General features: G+C 55.0%; 1 protein-coding gene across 1 annotated transcript in view; it reads left to right on the top strand.

Moving 5' to 3' along the window:
* Nucleotides 1-2,018: 2,018 nt before the first annotated feature.
* Nucleotides 2,019-15,366, top strand: part of LTBP2 (latent transforming growth factor beta binding protein 2) — a 72,113-nt gene continuing 58,765 nt past the window's right edge. The window contains exons 1-2 of the mRNA XM_084262661.1: nt 2,019-2,514; nt 10,141-10,211. Coding sequence (XP_084118787.1) covers nt 2,054-2,514; nt 10,141-10,211 — 532 coding nt within the window. The 5' untranslated portion in view covers nt 2,019-2,053. The remainder of the gene's footprint in view (nt 2,515-10,140; nt 10,212-15,366) is intronic.

Below are 15,366 nucleotides of genomic sequence, written 5' to 3' on the forward strand. Positions count from 1 at the left end.
GCCCCAACGGGGTGGGGCAGGGTGGGCGAGCTGATGGTATCCCAGAAAGTGCCACAGCACCCCACTGGTATTTACTCTGCTGCTGTTGCCCTGTAAGCCAGGTGCCAGTGCCAAGGTCAAAGCTTGAACCCATTCATCCCTGTTGCTCCTGTGGCACTTGCTCACCTGCCGAGTTGCCTCCCTTCTCCCTTGCTTGCAGGGCCCCAGACAGAGGGGATGCACTGGGGTCCTGTTCTGTTCCAGACTCTGTGTGCTTTTGGGGGAATTGTTTCCCTATGTTTCCACTCCTTTCCTGGCTCATTGGCACCCCAGAGGGCTGGCAGCAGTGGTCCCATCCCAAGGAGGGAACATCTGTAGTCTGAGAGAGCCTGAAAGGTAAGGGGCAGAAGAAGGGAGCTAGAGCCGCTGCTTTCACATGGGAGAGGTGTTAGGAGCACAAATGCTGGAAGCCAGAGGAAGCAGTGGGGGAACCATCCCCCTCTGCCATGGGGCTTTTGGGAAGCAGATGGCTTTGTGAGGGACAGTGGAGGCAGCACCTGCAGTGGGAGAGGCTGGAAGGAGTGTCAGGGGGACAGGGATCTCAATGAGGACATGAGGGGGGGGAGCATGTGCTCTATGTGGAAGCCACACATCAAAAGGGACAAGAGATATACAGTAAAATTCATGGCTGATAGGACAATTTACCTTTTAAACCCAGTGGCCAAGCTGCAGCATCTGGCTGAAGGAGCCCTGACCCTGTGGACTGCTGGAAGGTGCAAGGGTACACCCAAAGGATCGCACTGTGCACACACAGAGTGTATCATGCTCTGTCATGAGCCACCCAGCTGCTGTTCACAGCCACCACCACCACGGGCCAGAATGAACCCACTTCAAATACACTGGTGCTGCTGGGCTGGGACTGAGCTTGCACTCCTTTTGGAGGATTCGATCCCTGCCTGAGATGGCCAAGGGCAACACAGAGCAGCAGAGATGTGGCAGAGGACACGGCTGAGCCGATGTGTGTGGCTGCAAGGGGATTTCTGCCCCCTTTCTCCTTACTCTCACTCTTCCCTTAGTCTTTCTCAGTGCATATAAAGCAGTCGTTTGAAGTCAGCCCTTGGCCTCCAGGTGCCCACAGATGGAGACAGATGGGGGAGGGATGAACATCTACTCCAGCCTGGTGGGATATGTCTCCTGGAAGATCACACTTAGATGAGTAGGGTTTGAGGGGATCTGAGAGCTCCCTAGCAAGGGAGGCTCGTCCCACTGTCATGCTTTTCTCCTGGGAGATGCGATCAAGAGCAGCAAGAGGGCTGATGCTCCCGATGCAGCTCCAGAAGTCCCCAGATTCTGGGGGGCGGCAGTGTATTCTTGTGGCATCCGTATCTCCTGCTTCGTGCACCCCACGCCCGGGCTGCTTGCTCCACCTTTCCCCGGCGCTTCGAGCTGCGGCGGGAACCCGGCGGCTTGCTCGGGCCGGGTGGCAGGGAGGGCTCCGGGAGGCTGGACGCCGGTTCCCGGGCAGGCGGCGGACGGGTCTCCCCGGCCAGGCAGGGGTTAAAGCTTCTCTGTTGTAGTTTGTTTCCCTTTGCCAAAGTGGGTGTTGCTGGAATGTCTCCTCTCCTAAGGAGGGGGGCCGAGCCGTGTCCTCTGGAGAGGGAGGGGGGGATGTCAGCATCAAAAAGACACAAAAGGGGGAGGTTTCCAAAAATAAAACCCTCCATCTCCTCCAGGCGCTGCCAGTGCCAGAGGCAGGCGCGAAGGTGCTGGGAGCTGCTTGCGGGAGCGCGGGAGTTCGCCGGCAGCCCGGCAAAGCGGGACCGGACGCCTTCCTCCTCCTCGTCCTCCTCCTCCTGCTGGGGCCGCCCGGCAGCCCGAGCCCCTGCCTAAGCCCTGCGGTTTCGAGCCCCCGGCCGGGAGTGCGGCAGGTCCCGGCGGAGCGCCGGAGCGGGATGGGGCGGTGAGGGGAGGGCGGAGAGCCGGCGGTCCCCGCTGCCCCGCGCCCGCCCCAGGATGCCAGCCGGGCGCTGAGCGCTCCGCGCCGCCCGCCTCCCCCCCGCCACCGGCTGCCACTATGCGGGGCGCCGCCGCCAGCCTCCTCCCGCTCACCTTTGCCGTCCTCCTGGGCTTCGCCGACTGCCGGCCGGACACCGCGGCCAGGCTAGAGCCGGGGAGCGGGGGGGCGGCGCGGCCGCGGGGCCGGGGAGCTGCCCTGGGGGCGGCGGGCACGGCGAACAGCCTGTCCCCGGCGCCGGGACCCCCCCCGCCGGCACGGCCCCTCCCCGCCGCCCTCCACGTGGAACGCGGCTCCGCGGCTGCTGCGGGGATCCCGAGCGCTGGCGACGGCCGGAGGCAGCGTCCCGACCGTGGGCTGACCGCGCTGCGGGCCCAGGCGGGAGACGCCGGGCTCGGTCCCGGCCCCGGCCCGGGGCAGAGGAACAGGCTGGACCCCTCCCGCCAGCGGCAGGACAGCGGGATGAAAGCCCGGGTCGTGCCTCGAGCGAAGGAGCCGAGCGGCAGAGGGAGGATGACGGGGTAAGTGCTGCGGCTGGGGGAACCTTGCTGGGGGTGCGTGGGGTGAGTCCCGGCGGTCCCGGCGCCGGCGAGCTCCAGGCGGAGGGGCCGGGTCCCGTCCCGAGCCCTGTGCTGCATCCCGGTGCATCCTTCCCCTTCCATTGCAGCGGGTGCCCCGGGCGCTGCCCCGTCCCCGGCGGGACACCCCGCTGCCTGTGCCTGGGGCAGTCGTGAGGGTGATGTGCAGGGTGCTTGGTGCCCCTCGGCTGGCTCTGGCACCCAGTCCGGACCCCGGAGCAGAGCGAGCAGGACCCTGCTTGGTGCTCGCTCTCGTGCTGCGCGTCTGCCCTGCCCGTGCCACCCGTCGGGGTGCGAGTGTACCCCTGTGCACAGGCGTGTGCATGGGTGTGAGGCGGCTGGGATGCTCTGTTGCTGGCTGCCTGTTGCCTGGGGACATGTGGCTTCAGAGTGTGCTGGGCGCGATGCCCTTCTGCTGACACGTCGGGGCTTCGGGCAGGTCAGACAGCTGCACGGCGGGTGTTAAGTCTGCTGCTCTCTGGAGCTGCCTACGGCCGTCCCACAAACGGTGCAGGGGCGGGGGGCTGCTGGGGGGTAGAGGCAGCATGGCTACGGCACGTGGGTGGCGGGAGAGGCTGGAGGGGCTCACTTGGCTCTACAGTGCGGAGTCTGGCTGCTGCCGCTCTTGCTGCAGGTACCTGGCCTCTTGGGTCCTTCCTCCCATAATGGGCCCCTTGTAAGCGCTGCGCGCCGCAGCTTCCCATGGCTTCAGCTGGCTCAGCCGGGGGAGGCTTCCGATGACTGGCCTGGCACGGCCGCTTCCAGCTCCAGTCTCTGGCTACAGCCCTGTGGAGGTGGAGGGGAGATCATATGGCAAGGCCAGCTGCTCTGCTGCGAGGGGAGCCTTTAAGCAGGACGTCTGGCGCAGCGCTGATGTACCCTTCAACCCCGGGCCCCGTCCTCTGCGGTTCCCTCTCTACTCTCCTGTGATGAGGTCTTCTGCCAGCTGGGAAGGACTCCTGAAGCCATCGCACAGGCAGTTTGACTGACCCATGTGGCAGTGTGTGTTCGTGTCCTTCTTCCACGTGAGCCCTGCCAGGACCATACTGAGGGCAGGCTCCAGGCTTACTGCCCTCTGACCTGGGCAGAAATGTCTTCTGCTAAAGTTGGGAGCTTTGCTAGAGTACAAAAGGCAGCTCAGCCTCTGAGATTTCTCTGTCCCAGACTCACCTCCTTGCAAAGCTTTGACAGAGGTGTCCCCTGTGCCACACTCTTCTTTGCTTTTCTTCAACAAATTCACAGCAGCACCATGCTTGCTTTAACAGCTAGTCAATGGGAGGTAGGTCCTGAGCACATTTGGGATTACCCAGTCTGTTAGTCTTGATTTGTCAGCTGCCCAGACCAAGAGTCTTGGCTTTTTGGGACTCGGAAGGATTTTACCCTTTCTGCAGTTGGAGCGCTGCCAGCATTGCTTTGGGATCACTTGGCAGTTCGGTTGGAAATCAGTCATCTGAGATGTAGCCTGTTTCTTTTCAGTGACCACCCTGAATAGCCTCCACCAGGTTTTGAGGCTGCAGCTGCCTCTGGTGACAACAGCCAGCCCACGCAGCTATGGGGAGTGGGTGGGCAGCCCCAAGGTTTGTGCTGTGTTCGGAAGAGCGCTGAAACTCTTTGCAGGAGCCTTGCTTCCATCCCTTAATCAAGGGTGTAAACAGGGGTGGTTGGTCCAGCACCTGTTGCTGTTGACCGGTTGTCAGGTAGATGTGTCTTCCTGGGGTATCAGAGGATGCTGCTGCCCCCAAGCTGGGAGGAAGGGAGAGCTGTGCCCTGGAGCTGTGCTCCCCTCGCAGGCTGTGCTGTGCTCTCTGCCCTGGAAGATACAGGGCTTGCTCTGATCTCCAAGAACTTCACTCTGGAAAATGCATATAGTGGCTCGTCGTCAGCAGCTTTTCCCGTCTCTTCTGGAGTCCCAATCGGCACATTTTAAGCTTCTCTATGACCTGCTGTCTTTGGGGTGTATGAGAAAGCCTAGCTGAGAGAGCTGTCCGTGAGTAACCACATGGTGTTACTCCTCATGGAAAGCTAGCTGCTGCCTCCAGCCATTCGGTGAGGCTCCATCCTTCCACCTCATCCATCTTCTTACGCCCCTTGCTGCACAGGACACGTTTCCATCCAGGAAACTCAGGGCCCCTAACAAACTTCATTTCATGTTTCATTTTTTTTGCCAGGTGGGATATTTTCTGTTCTGCTATTTACACTGAACTCCTACTATTCCCTAGGATGACAATCTTCATTTTCCCTTACTCAGGTAGCTTTGCAGGCTGTACTAAACCCCCGGCACTATTTATTTATACAGTCACTTTGGCTTAAAATCTCAACTCCTGTGTGGGTTGCCTTTCCTGATTCCCCAGTCAGAGTTCTCTGTTGGTACCTCCAGGGGCCTCACACGGTCCTGTGGTTGAAAACTCCATCTGTGAGCATTATATCCTCTTCTGGAGAAGTATTTTCTCACTGTGTGTTGATAGTGTTATACCCAAAACTGAGTTTCTTTCCTGGGACCATCGGGATGTGTCTGCTACCCTGCTCATATCTGACCTTGTTGCAAGTGGGACCTGCTCACACCCTTCCATGAGTGTGTCCACCCACAAGTCTTGGGAAGAGCTGGGTTTTAGTATTTTCTCCTGGTGGCTCATTGTGAGGTGACTTGACACCACAGCAAATATCAGGGGAAACTACTGCCTCTTAATGCTGAGCAAGGAAGACAATCCAGCCCCCAAAGCTGCTTTGCTGTGCTCTGCTTAACGTGCCTGTTTCCCCAACCCCCTGCAACTGGTTTGCAGACACACACCAGTCCCAACCACTGCAGAAGAGCTATTTCTACCCACTGCCAAGGAGCAGGTGTCTTCCCAGTCCAGTGTGTTCAGCCTGGTGTTTAAAGTGCTTATAGGCTCATCAGTGCAGCTTCTGGTCCATGGAAAGATTTTTCTCCTCAGTGTTGATGCGTAGGGAGCTCCCAAGCCCTGGCACACACCAGCTATAGCTGTGCTTGTGTGCTGGGTGCATCCCTAATTTGTGTCTCCTGTGATGTGACATCCCCCCCTGACCCTGCCTCCTTCCTCCACCCTGTGGGTGCCAGTGCTGATCCTCAGGTGATGTACACAAAACCAGAGGAAAGTAGGGAATGGGGGAGTATTCTGGGGAAGCCTCTGCTTCTGGTACCTGCCTGAACAATTTTCTGGGCTGTGTGAGAGTCCCCAGGTGACAAGCTGGGAGACCCACACTGTCTCCTTCTCCCTCCCACCTTGTTTTTGGTGCGTTCTGCACCCCAGTCCTTGTTGGAGTGCTGTTGCAGTGGCTGTGTAGTTCTGCTTTACCCAGGCTTTGTGGGCTGTAGCTTCTCAGTGCACTGTGTGTATGGGACTGCTCAGGAGTGGAGGCAGTTAATGCTGATGTGGACTTGGCAGAGGGCTTTCAGTGGCTCGTCGATGCCAGCAGCCTTTTGCTAATGCTCTTCATTGGGTCTGACTGCAAATATTTCATATGCAGTTGGATGAAGTTCACTGTCCTGCAGTAGAAAGGCAGACCTGATGATCTAATGGTCCCCCTGGCCTTCTGTGAGGATGCTGTAAATGACCTGAATGGAGTCAGCCTATCTGGCAGCCCAGAGTGGTGCATGGAGCTGAAAGATGATGTATACACATCGCTGCTAAAATAGATGGGGGGGGGGGAAATGGTTCTACTGGATGCTTCAGAAACAGTATGTGCTCATCTCTGGGGCTGTGCACATGCTGAAACTATGTGAAGCCATGATCTTACTACTGTTTTCTTGTTTTCCTTCTCCCTAGTGCTTGTTAAGAGTTGCCTGGCTCTGGTTTCATGTAACACTGCGAGGTCTGGCAGGCCTGTCTCACGCTGCGTACCGCTCTGCGCAGCGGCACCTTGATCCTGACACTGCAGCAAAGCAGGTGATGGGAGGACTGGCTTGCCACAGACCCTTTGCCCAAGCTGGGGGTTGGGCTGGTGCACCCAGTGAGGGCTAGGGAACAGTATGTCTGAGTGTAGGGAGGCTCTGTGAGGGGTGTCTGTCCCAGAAAAGGAGCAGGTCACTGCGTAGTGCCGTACAACACCTTGGCACGGAGCTATCACAACGTGCTGAGGGCTACACCTGGGCACAGATGGTGCATGCTAGGAGCAGAGTGAGGAGCAGGCTTGGTTTGCTGTTCCTTACTGTTGCTTGTGCTGCTCAGAGAGCTCAGGGTGTACCTGGCACTTGAGGCAGGGTGTCCATGCAGTCTCTCACCCTGCATTCTGCCAGAAAGGCAGACCCAAAGACCCAGGTCTGCACTAGCAAGTTATGCCTTAGGGCCTGCTCTGGCACTGAGGCTATCCAGCTGTCTGAGCTACTCAAGCCCCTTTCTCTCCAAAAAGGGAAAACTGGCTATTGGAAATGGTGTCTGTCTGCTCCATTCTTAGCTGGCCTGGGAACTGTTTGGGAAGGTGCTAAGAGAGAAGTCTTCTGTTCTGCTCTGATCTGGGGCTGCTTTCCACCTGGGAGAGCTGCTGACCCCACTCCACATGCCCCTCCATCCTCTGGTCCCTCTACTCCCCAGGATGCCCAGGATGAGGGTGAGAGTCCTGCTCCCCTCTTCCTGTTGCTGTGCTTCCAGTTTCAAAGGGTGGGTAAGCAGGAGGCAACCTGGGTGCTCAGCCTTGTGCAGGAGCTGAGTGCTTCAAAATTAGGAGGATGGCTTTGTTTCACATCAGGAGCTTGGTGCATCCTAGCACCCAGCAGGTCCCCCTTGCCAGGCAGCACTGCCTTCTGCCTTGGAAGCCACTTTCCCCTATGCAATGCTGCTGCTCAGAAAGTACAGGCAGCACCCCAACAGCCACCACTGGAAGAGTGACACCAGACCCAGAGGGACCCTGCCTGAGCCACATCTTTGCCCAAGGTGTTGGTGATGGCATGTGCAGCAGGACAAGTGCAGCTGTGGGAGGCCACTCTCTCCAGCACTGTCCCTCTGTGGTGTAAACATGCTGCACTCCTTAAACCCCCCCAGGGCTCCTCTTGAGTTCTGTGTGAGGCAGTGAAGCCACATGGTGTTCAAGCTGTGCAAATGTCAACTAAAGGCTTTAAGTAGAACCAGACATGCTCAGGACTGGGTCCATGTGGCAAAGTCCCCATAGCTGTTTTCCCACTGCTGATACCTTTGCTCACCTGACATCCCATGCTATGTGAGGTCCTCCTCAGGGGGCTTTCACCAGGGAATAGTTGTGGTCCCTCTCTGCCACCCAGTAATACATACATGGCTCTCCTCCTGAGTGCTTACTTCCAGTCCTGGAAGTCCTCTCTGCCTCATCCAGGAGGTGATGGAAGGAAGGAACATTCCCATCCCTGCCAGGTTGCTGGGCTGTCCTACCTCATGGACCATTGTCCTGATGCTAGTATCTCCTTTCACATGGGGTTGGCAGCTTATGTCTGGAGTTGTTGGTCACACAGACTGACTCTGTTAAGGAGAGGTTTGTGCTGAACCCAACAGGGCTTTCATGCCTCCAAGAGTGATCTTGTCTGTTGAGGCTTGGGCCCCTGCTTGTTTTAGTCTCATGCCTTTCTTCCTGCAACCTCTGTCTCACTGTTGCCATTGAGAGCAGCTAGCAGCACGATCCCTCCAGCATGCATGTGAGAGATGTAGATAAAACTTGAACAGACTGGCTGAGTATGACTTGCAGAGTGTGTTTCAGCTGTGCTGAAGGAAAAGTGGGAGCTGTGATAGTCTAAGCAAAGATGCTTATGCTGCTGCTGGGAGTGGAGTCCCTCAGCAGACCTTAATTACCTACAGAACCGTTCCAGCTTGGTGTTTTTCTCTTTACTGAGCTGGACATCTTTAAAAAGCTTAAGGCCCTTTGTGGGCTCTTATGCAGTAAGTAAAGGAAAGTGTGCTTTCCTTGGATACTTTCTGGGGATGTCTTAAAGAAGGGACCCATAGATCTCTTTGGGCTGACAGACAAAAAGCTGGAAATTGGTGCTCTAGCCTAGCCAGAGCAGATGTGAGCAAATGCAAGAATTACTTTGGCTTGTTCTGTTTGCTGGAAGTCACACCAAGGGAATTTAAGTGCTTTCTCCCTGTAAAAATCCACCCAGGTTAATAAAACGTTGATCCTGAAGGGCTGGATAATACTTTACAAATGATGTGGCTTCTCACACCACTTCCCCTTCCCACATGGAACAACTGTATCTCTACAGGCAGCTTCATTCATGAACACCAGATGAATCCTTGGCACGCCTGCTACCCACCAGCACTGGCTCTCCTAAAACGTGAGCCCCACAGCTTGAGCTCTGGCACTTCTGGACTCTCATCCCATATGCCATGTGGATGCAGGAGTCACGAGGGTGCCGGTTCAGAGCAGGATCATCTTCTGACCCTGCTGTGTTCATGTCAAAGTCAATCCAGAAGACAGATGTGCATGTTTCTGTGGTTCCTGTAAATGCTGTTAGCAGCTCCCACCGCCTTGTCCAGCGGTAGAAATAAACCATGCTCCCCACTTCATTTCCAGAGGCTTTCCAGAGCTTTCAGGCTGCCTCTTTCTAACTTTTTATCTTCTGATGACTGTACTCTTCCACCTACCTAGACACCCAGAAGTTAAATATTCCCAATACCTTCCCTCCATGATGAGTAAATGATGCTTGGAGAGCAGCCTGCAGCTTGTTATTCCTTCTCATTACCAATGTGTAATTTTGAGACGTGATCAGACAAAGTGGGACGAGCTGCTTGCTTGGGCATTTGTGGAGCATCTCTTGGAGGCACAGCACTGTGTGCTGGCAGTGATCACTGCCTGAAAGCACGTAACAAAGGGGAGGTGGGGAGGATGGCATTTATGCAAAGGCAGTCAAAAAGCTGTTGGGGCAAGGTGGTGGCACTAGCCACCGTGGAAGTGATGTGAGCATCCTAGAGCATCTCCTGGCACCGTGCACGCCAGGCAGCCACACATTTCATAGCCCTAGAGAGCCCCCAGCTCTGCCTGAGACAGGTAACAAACGTGGGACCAAAGTGCCTGCAAAGGGAGAGCAAGCAGGCGTGCAGCCCCTCTCAGGGTGGGGCTGAGCAATGACCAGCTACAGGCAGCAGTCAGGCGGAAAATGAAGCGTTGTCTTCTGCCCAAGCAGCTCGGGACACTTGCGGAGGCGAAACGCTACGAGCTGGATTCAGGCCCGATGCACACCCCGGTACCATGAAGCGCCACGAGATCTTTAAAGCTCGCAGGCTGCTGGCCTCCACTTGCTCCCAGGAGGGAAATGGTTCCTCTGAGCTTCTGTGTTTCCATGTTTCTGTGGTCCCATGGTTGTTATCTGTTATTCCGTGCCAGGAGCCCAGCCTCATGCCAGTTCAGAAGGGAGATACTCCCCGAGGGAGCGCTCACACTGCAGCATTCACACAGCCCTCGGGGGTTTCTTTTCCAAGCACTTAAACAACTCAGCCCTTGTCCCATTGGTTTTGATCTCAGCTGCTGGTCCATCTGGAAGGAAATATCAGATGCTGCAGGAAATAATTTTACGGGTGACTCAGAGGTGCTGGCTGCAGAGAGACCTCAGCTTCCCTTCTCCTAACCACACTGCTTTGTCTCTCTGCTTAGGCCAAATGTCTGCGGCAGACAGTGTTGCCCAGGATGGACCACAGCTCTCGGCACAAACCGCTGCATCAAACGTGAGTATGACACTTCCAGCTGGTGCAGGGCTTGTGACACACCCCTAAAAATCACTCGAGGACTCCTGTGACCCCACATGTGTTCCCTGTGCTGTGCCAGAGTAGGGGAGGGATGGTGGGGTCCCTACAGGCAGTGCTCTCCTCCCCATGCGGCTGCCAGACTGTGGGCCAGCCCTTCCCGCCTGCTGGCAAAGTCTGAGCAGGCTGAATAATTAAAGCTTTACTTTATTATCATTATTAGTGTCCACCCCAAGCAGGGTCATGTTGGGGCAGGGCACTGCAATGGCACATTTATGGGTGAGTGTCGAGCAGCGGGGCTCTCATTGTCCTGCTTGGAGCCAAAGGCAGGTCTGTGGAAGTCCCAGCAGGTGGGAACCTGCAGTGGGGCTGTGCTCCCGTGGGCAAGCGTGGCAGATGCTGAGGGGAAATCAGGACTGCAAATGATCTGAGTGCTATTAAGAAAAGCAATTAAACTGGCTGGGATGGGTGGGACCAGAGCGTGGTGCAGCACGTGGGATGTGTAAAATGGCAGGGTGCTGAGGGTGCTCAGCCAGGGCCCTCCTGCCTGCCCACAGCAGGGTTAATAAAGGCTCTCTGCTCCTCCTGACAGCCCTGGGGGCTGAGATCATTTTGGGCTCCCTGACACAGCACTGAAAGCAAAGGGGTTTGGACAGGCACCAGCACAATGCATGCTAGAGGCAGCTGCACTGTCATCTCCATCCCTAAGAGCTCTATAACCACAGCCTGTCCCCTGTTGCAATCGCTGTCCCTAAACCACGGGTTACACCACCCAGCCCACCCATGGGCCTTCCTGGGGGGATTGCCTGGTCCCAGGGAAGCCAGGGGACTGCCAAGCAGCGCCCAGGCAGCTGGGAGGGCAGGGAGCAGCACAAGGGCACCAGGCAGCCTTCCTGGATGGGACCGCCCTGTCCAGAATAGCTGAGAGCATCTGCCTTTGCTCGAGTGGCAGCAGCTGCCCAGATGTTTAGCTGGGAAAGAGGCTCAGCTTTGTTTGCTGCAGCATCTCATGGGGCTTCATCTGCACTGGGATAATTGCATTAGGGATCGCTGGTCGGGACCAAGGGGCCAAGGGCTGACACCTCCCTTCTCCCCCTCTCCCCAGCCCACAGAAGCCAAACAGTAGAGACCGTGCTGTGCTGCCAGACAGCATCTGTAAACAGAGTGTGGGGCCAGCCATGGCAGCATCTTTCTCTCATTAGGGATTTTGGTAGGAGCAGTAGATCTGGGCTCCTAGCCACACAGGCTGTCTATATCTAGTGACTGCTCAGGTGCAAGGCCCTTGATCCTAAGGATCCGTTAAAAGGATGTGAGTGGGCATGACAAGTGTCCCCTGGCCAGGGATGGTAAATCTCAGACAGGTTTTAGGTGGAGATCTAGTGATGTGTAAACATTTTGTTCCCAGCTACTACCTCCCTTACCCAGCATTTCTGCTGGAGTTCAAGCTGCTGGGCACGTTTGGCTTTTTTAAGGCTGCCAACGGAAGCTGCAGCCCCTGACCCAGTTGGTTTCTCCTCTGTAATCCTGCTTAATGTCTGATCCCATGGTCTTTGATACGGGGTCTACCAGGGAAGTCAGTGGGGCACCCAGAGGTGCATTTCTTCCCTCTTGGTGCAGTGAAGCAGGGAAGAAGTTGGTGTTCAGGTCTTGGGCAGACCCTTGGTTTTGCTGGGTCTGCACCTGGGTGCAGGAGAGAGGATACGCCAGGTTGTTGCCTTTGTTTACTCCCTGTCACCTACCAGGCACGGTGATTTCTTCCTCCTCCTCCTCCTCTCATGCTTCTCCAGGAACCTTCTCTTGCAACATCTCTGCATATGACTGAACTGGAGCCATGGGCAGGTCTCTCTAGCCTTTTGGTTTGTTCCAGCTTCAAGGACCAAAGTGCAGTGAGGTCACAGGGAGTTTTCAGAGTTGAAAGGATGAAAAGGAGAAATCTCTCTTCAGGACACCCAGTGTTTCCTGGGAAAGTGGCAGTGGGCTAGGGGAGTTAAGGAGGAAGATCTTGCCTGCTTGCAGTGGGCTTGGTTCCTACCCTCATGCTGCTGGGTCACCACACTGAGGGCATCCTGTAGGCACAATCTGGCCAGAAGACCCCTTGCACTCCCACACTTCAGGGGCTGCTGTGTGCACTTGCCAATAATTTAATTGGTACTCGTTAGCTCATCATCCTTCTGCTCTGCTTCAGAGCAGGGAAATGCTCTTGCTCAGCCTCCCAATGTTAGTTCATCAGCCTCCACTTTCATCCACATTATTTACTGTGGTTTTCTGCTGCTGCCCAGCCTGGGCTGGGCTGGTAATGTAGGGTGACCTTTTTTTCTTTCAACGTGGGGATTTGAAAGGTTAAAAAAACCCATTTTTAATCAGCATGTTGGGAAGGACTAAATAAATTCATGCCCTTTCTAGTCTCATACAGATAGATGGTCGCACAGTTAAGATAGCAGATGAAGGTGCAGGGATTCCAGGAGGAGTTGCTGGCTCTGTTGTGGTCTCACAGCATGTCTGCAGACAGTCACACTTGCACCTGGGGCTTTTCTGCATCTGCAGGCTGGAGATGACATTCACATGCTCTCTCCTTTCCTATCTCTTCTGTACAGTGCCTGTAAGGTTTTTTTGAGCACAGCCTGTTTTTCATTGAAGTGCTGTTTTCCCTGTCTGTTATTCCAGGGTTGATCTCCCTGTCTGCAGGGAGCCTGCACACTGCTCATGTGTATCGAATTGTCCATCCCTTCTGGCTCTGCTAACACCATCAGAGCTTTAAGTTAGAACTGAGATGACTTATCACTCTGCATCAATACACAACCTTCTCCATGAGAAAGTGGACTAAATCACCCCAGTGGTATAAGTCCTTCAGGATCTTCCCAGTTTTCCTGTGGATGCCTAGCTGGATGAACAGGTCCCCCCATATTTAAATGGGGCTGAGCAGAAGCTGCTTCCAGTGAAGATCTACTCCTCCTAGACCTACAGCATGTGCAGAGCAGCAGGGACACAGTAATTCAATGTCACCTTGCAATGTCATTGCTCAGTCCTGGGCCAAGTGTGCCTGCAAAGCGATGGGACCTCAGTGAGCTTCCCCTCTGAGGGTCCTTCCTGGCCTAGGTGGGTGGTCAAAGTCATGCCACAGCCATCCCTGCCATGTGAGCTAGCAGGGAGGTCTTACCTCACACAATGAAGACCAGACAGCACCAGACTTGATCTGTGAGGGCACTGCTAGATGCTCTTGAAGAAACCAGCATTGCTACCAATGATATTTCAGCAGACATCCAGTCTCATCTTTTCATTAAGAGTTTTGAGATGACCTTTTCTGCTTTCCCTGAAGCCCCAGCTTGTGGAGCAGGTCATTATATGAGACCACAGGGAGAAGGAATGAGTGGCTGCTGTCTTAACAGAAACTGTGTATAGCCCCCACAGCTGGGAAGAGACATCTCAGAGTAACCCCATGAGTCAGAAACCAGGAAGCAAAAAGAAAGATTCCAAATCTCTCCATCTATTTTTAACCACCTTGTTTCTTCTGCCAGTGCTCTGGTGTTGGTGCCCTGACTCGTGATTTCCCACACTTGGCACTGGCATTATTACTTCAGCCGAAGGATCTGCTCTCCTTACATTGTGTAGCTGGTCTGAGTGAAAAACCAGCAACTTTTTAAAGCCCTTTCAAGTTATTCCTGAGTCTGCAAAGGCAACTGGGTAGGGGATTAACCCTAGAACTGGAATATTTCAGCTAGGGCAGCTCCTCACCCATCCAGCGTGAAGGGAGCAGAAGACTAACCCCATTCCCTTCTCCTCTGCTCTCCATCAGCTGCCTTAGGGGGGGTGGTCTTAGAGTGCCTGGTTGCTTATCACTGTTTTCCTGCTGAGGGTCACAGTGTAACGTTGACTGTGAACATTGTTAGTGGGACAGGTTGTGAGAACCACTGTGATCCCAGGTCGCGGCTCTGCGGTATTTCAGCACGAGGAGTGGTTGTTTTCAGTGGCAGGTTTCCTGGTCTGGTGGCCTGTGTTCAAACAGGCATTCACAGGGAGATAACACTAGGGACTGGCAGCCTATTCCAATCACAGCTGAGTTTTATATTATAAATTACAGCAACTTTTGGAGTGCCAGACTTCCCAGAGACGGTTAATTCCTGCCTGACTAGGACCTTGTCTCTGTTCCAGAGTCTGCAGTGGTGGCTGATTTATTTTACTGGGGGATTTCATCAACCCCCCTGGCTTTAACCTATACCACTGTATGTGACTTGGGATCTCCCTTCCCTTGAGATCTCTCTCTCTTCCTGAGTGTTAACGTGGTAATAAAGGTTGAACAAAGCGTTCACAGAATCACAGGGTTGGAAAAGACCTTTGAAGATCAAGTCCAACCACCCCCATCCTAAGCTAACCATATCCCTAAGTACCTCATCTACCCTTTTTTTGAACACATCCAGGGAAGGTGACTCAGCCCCTCCCTGGGCAGCCTGTTCCAGGCCCTGACAACTCTTTCAGTAAAAGATTTTTGTCTAATATCCAATCTGTCCCTGCCCTGGGGCAGCTTCATGCCATTTCCCCTTGTCCCATCTCCTGTCACCTGGCTGAAGAGACCAACACCCACCTCTCTACAACCTCCCTTCAGGTAGTTGTAGGTGGTGATAAGGTCTCCCCTCAGCCTCCTCTTCTCCAGGCTGAACATCCCCAGCTCCCTCAGCCGCTCCTTATAGGATTTGCCCTCCATTTCCCCAGCCTGGTTGCCCTTCTCTGCACTCACTAATTCCAGCCAATGTATCCCTGATGTAGTTGGGAAAAGCTGATGGCAGTCCAATTTTGTGGTGAGGGAAGGGTTGTGGGAGCTACACTGCTGTGAAAGGACTTCAGAGCCTGTACAAGGACTCTCCTCACATGGCAACAGCAGGATGATGTGTGGATGGCACGAGGCTAGAGCTCTCTCTATGTTTGTTGCCCAGAAGCAGTGTTTCTCTCAGGTGTGCTTGGATCTCACAGAGATGGAGCACAGCCAGAGAGGGAGGGATACATGCTTATGAAACCCCAGCAGCTGCATGTGAAGGTGGTGGGATGTCTCCTGCAGCCTTCTCTGGGGCAGTCCTGGGAAAGGGCCCCTCAGCAGAAGCAGTGTCTGCATGTTTCAGCCCATCCACAGGGTTTCCATGCAGCT

The sequence above is a fragment of the Gallinula chloropus genome (assembly GCF_964237585.1).
Source record: "Gallinula chloropus genome assembly, chromosome: 4".
Classification (NCBI taxonomy): Eukaryota; Metazoa; Chordata; class Aves; order Gruiformes; family Rallidae; genus Gallinula; species Gallinula chloropus.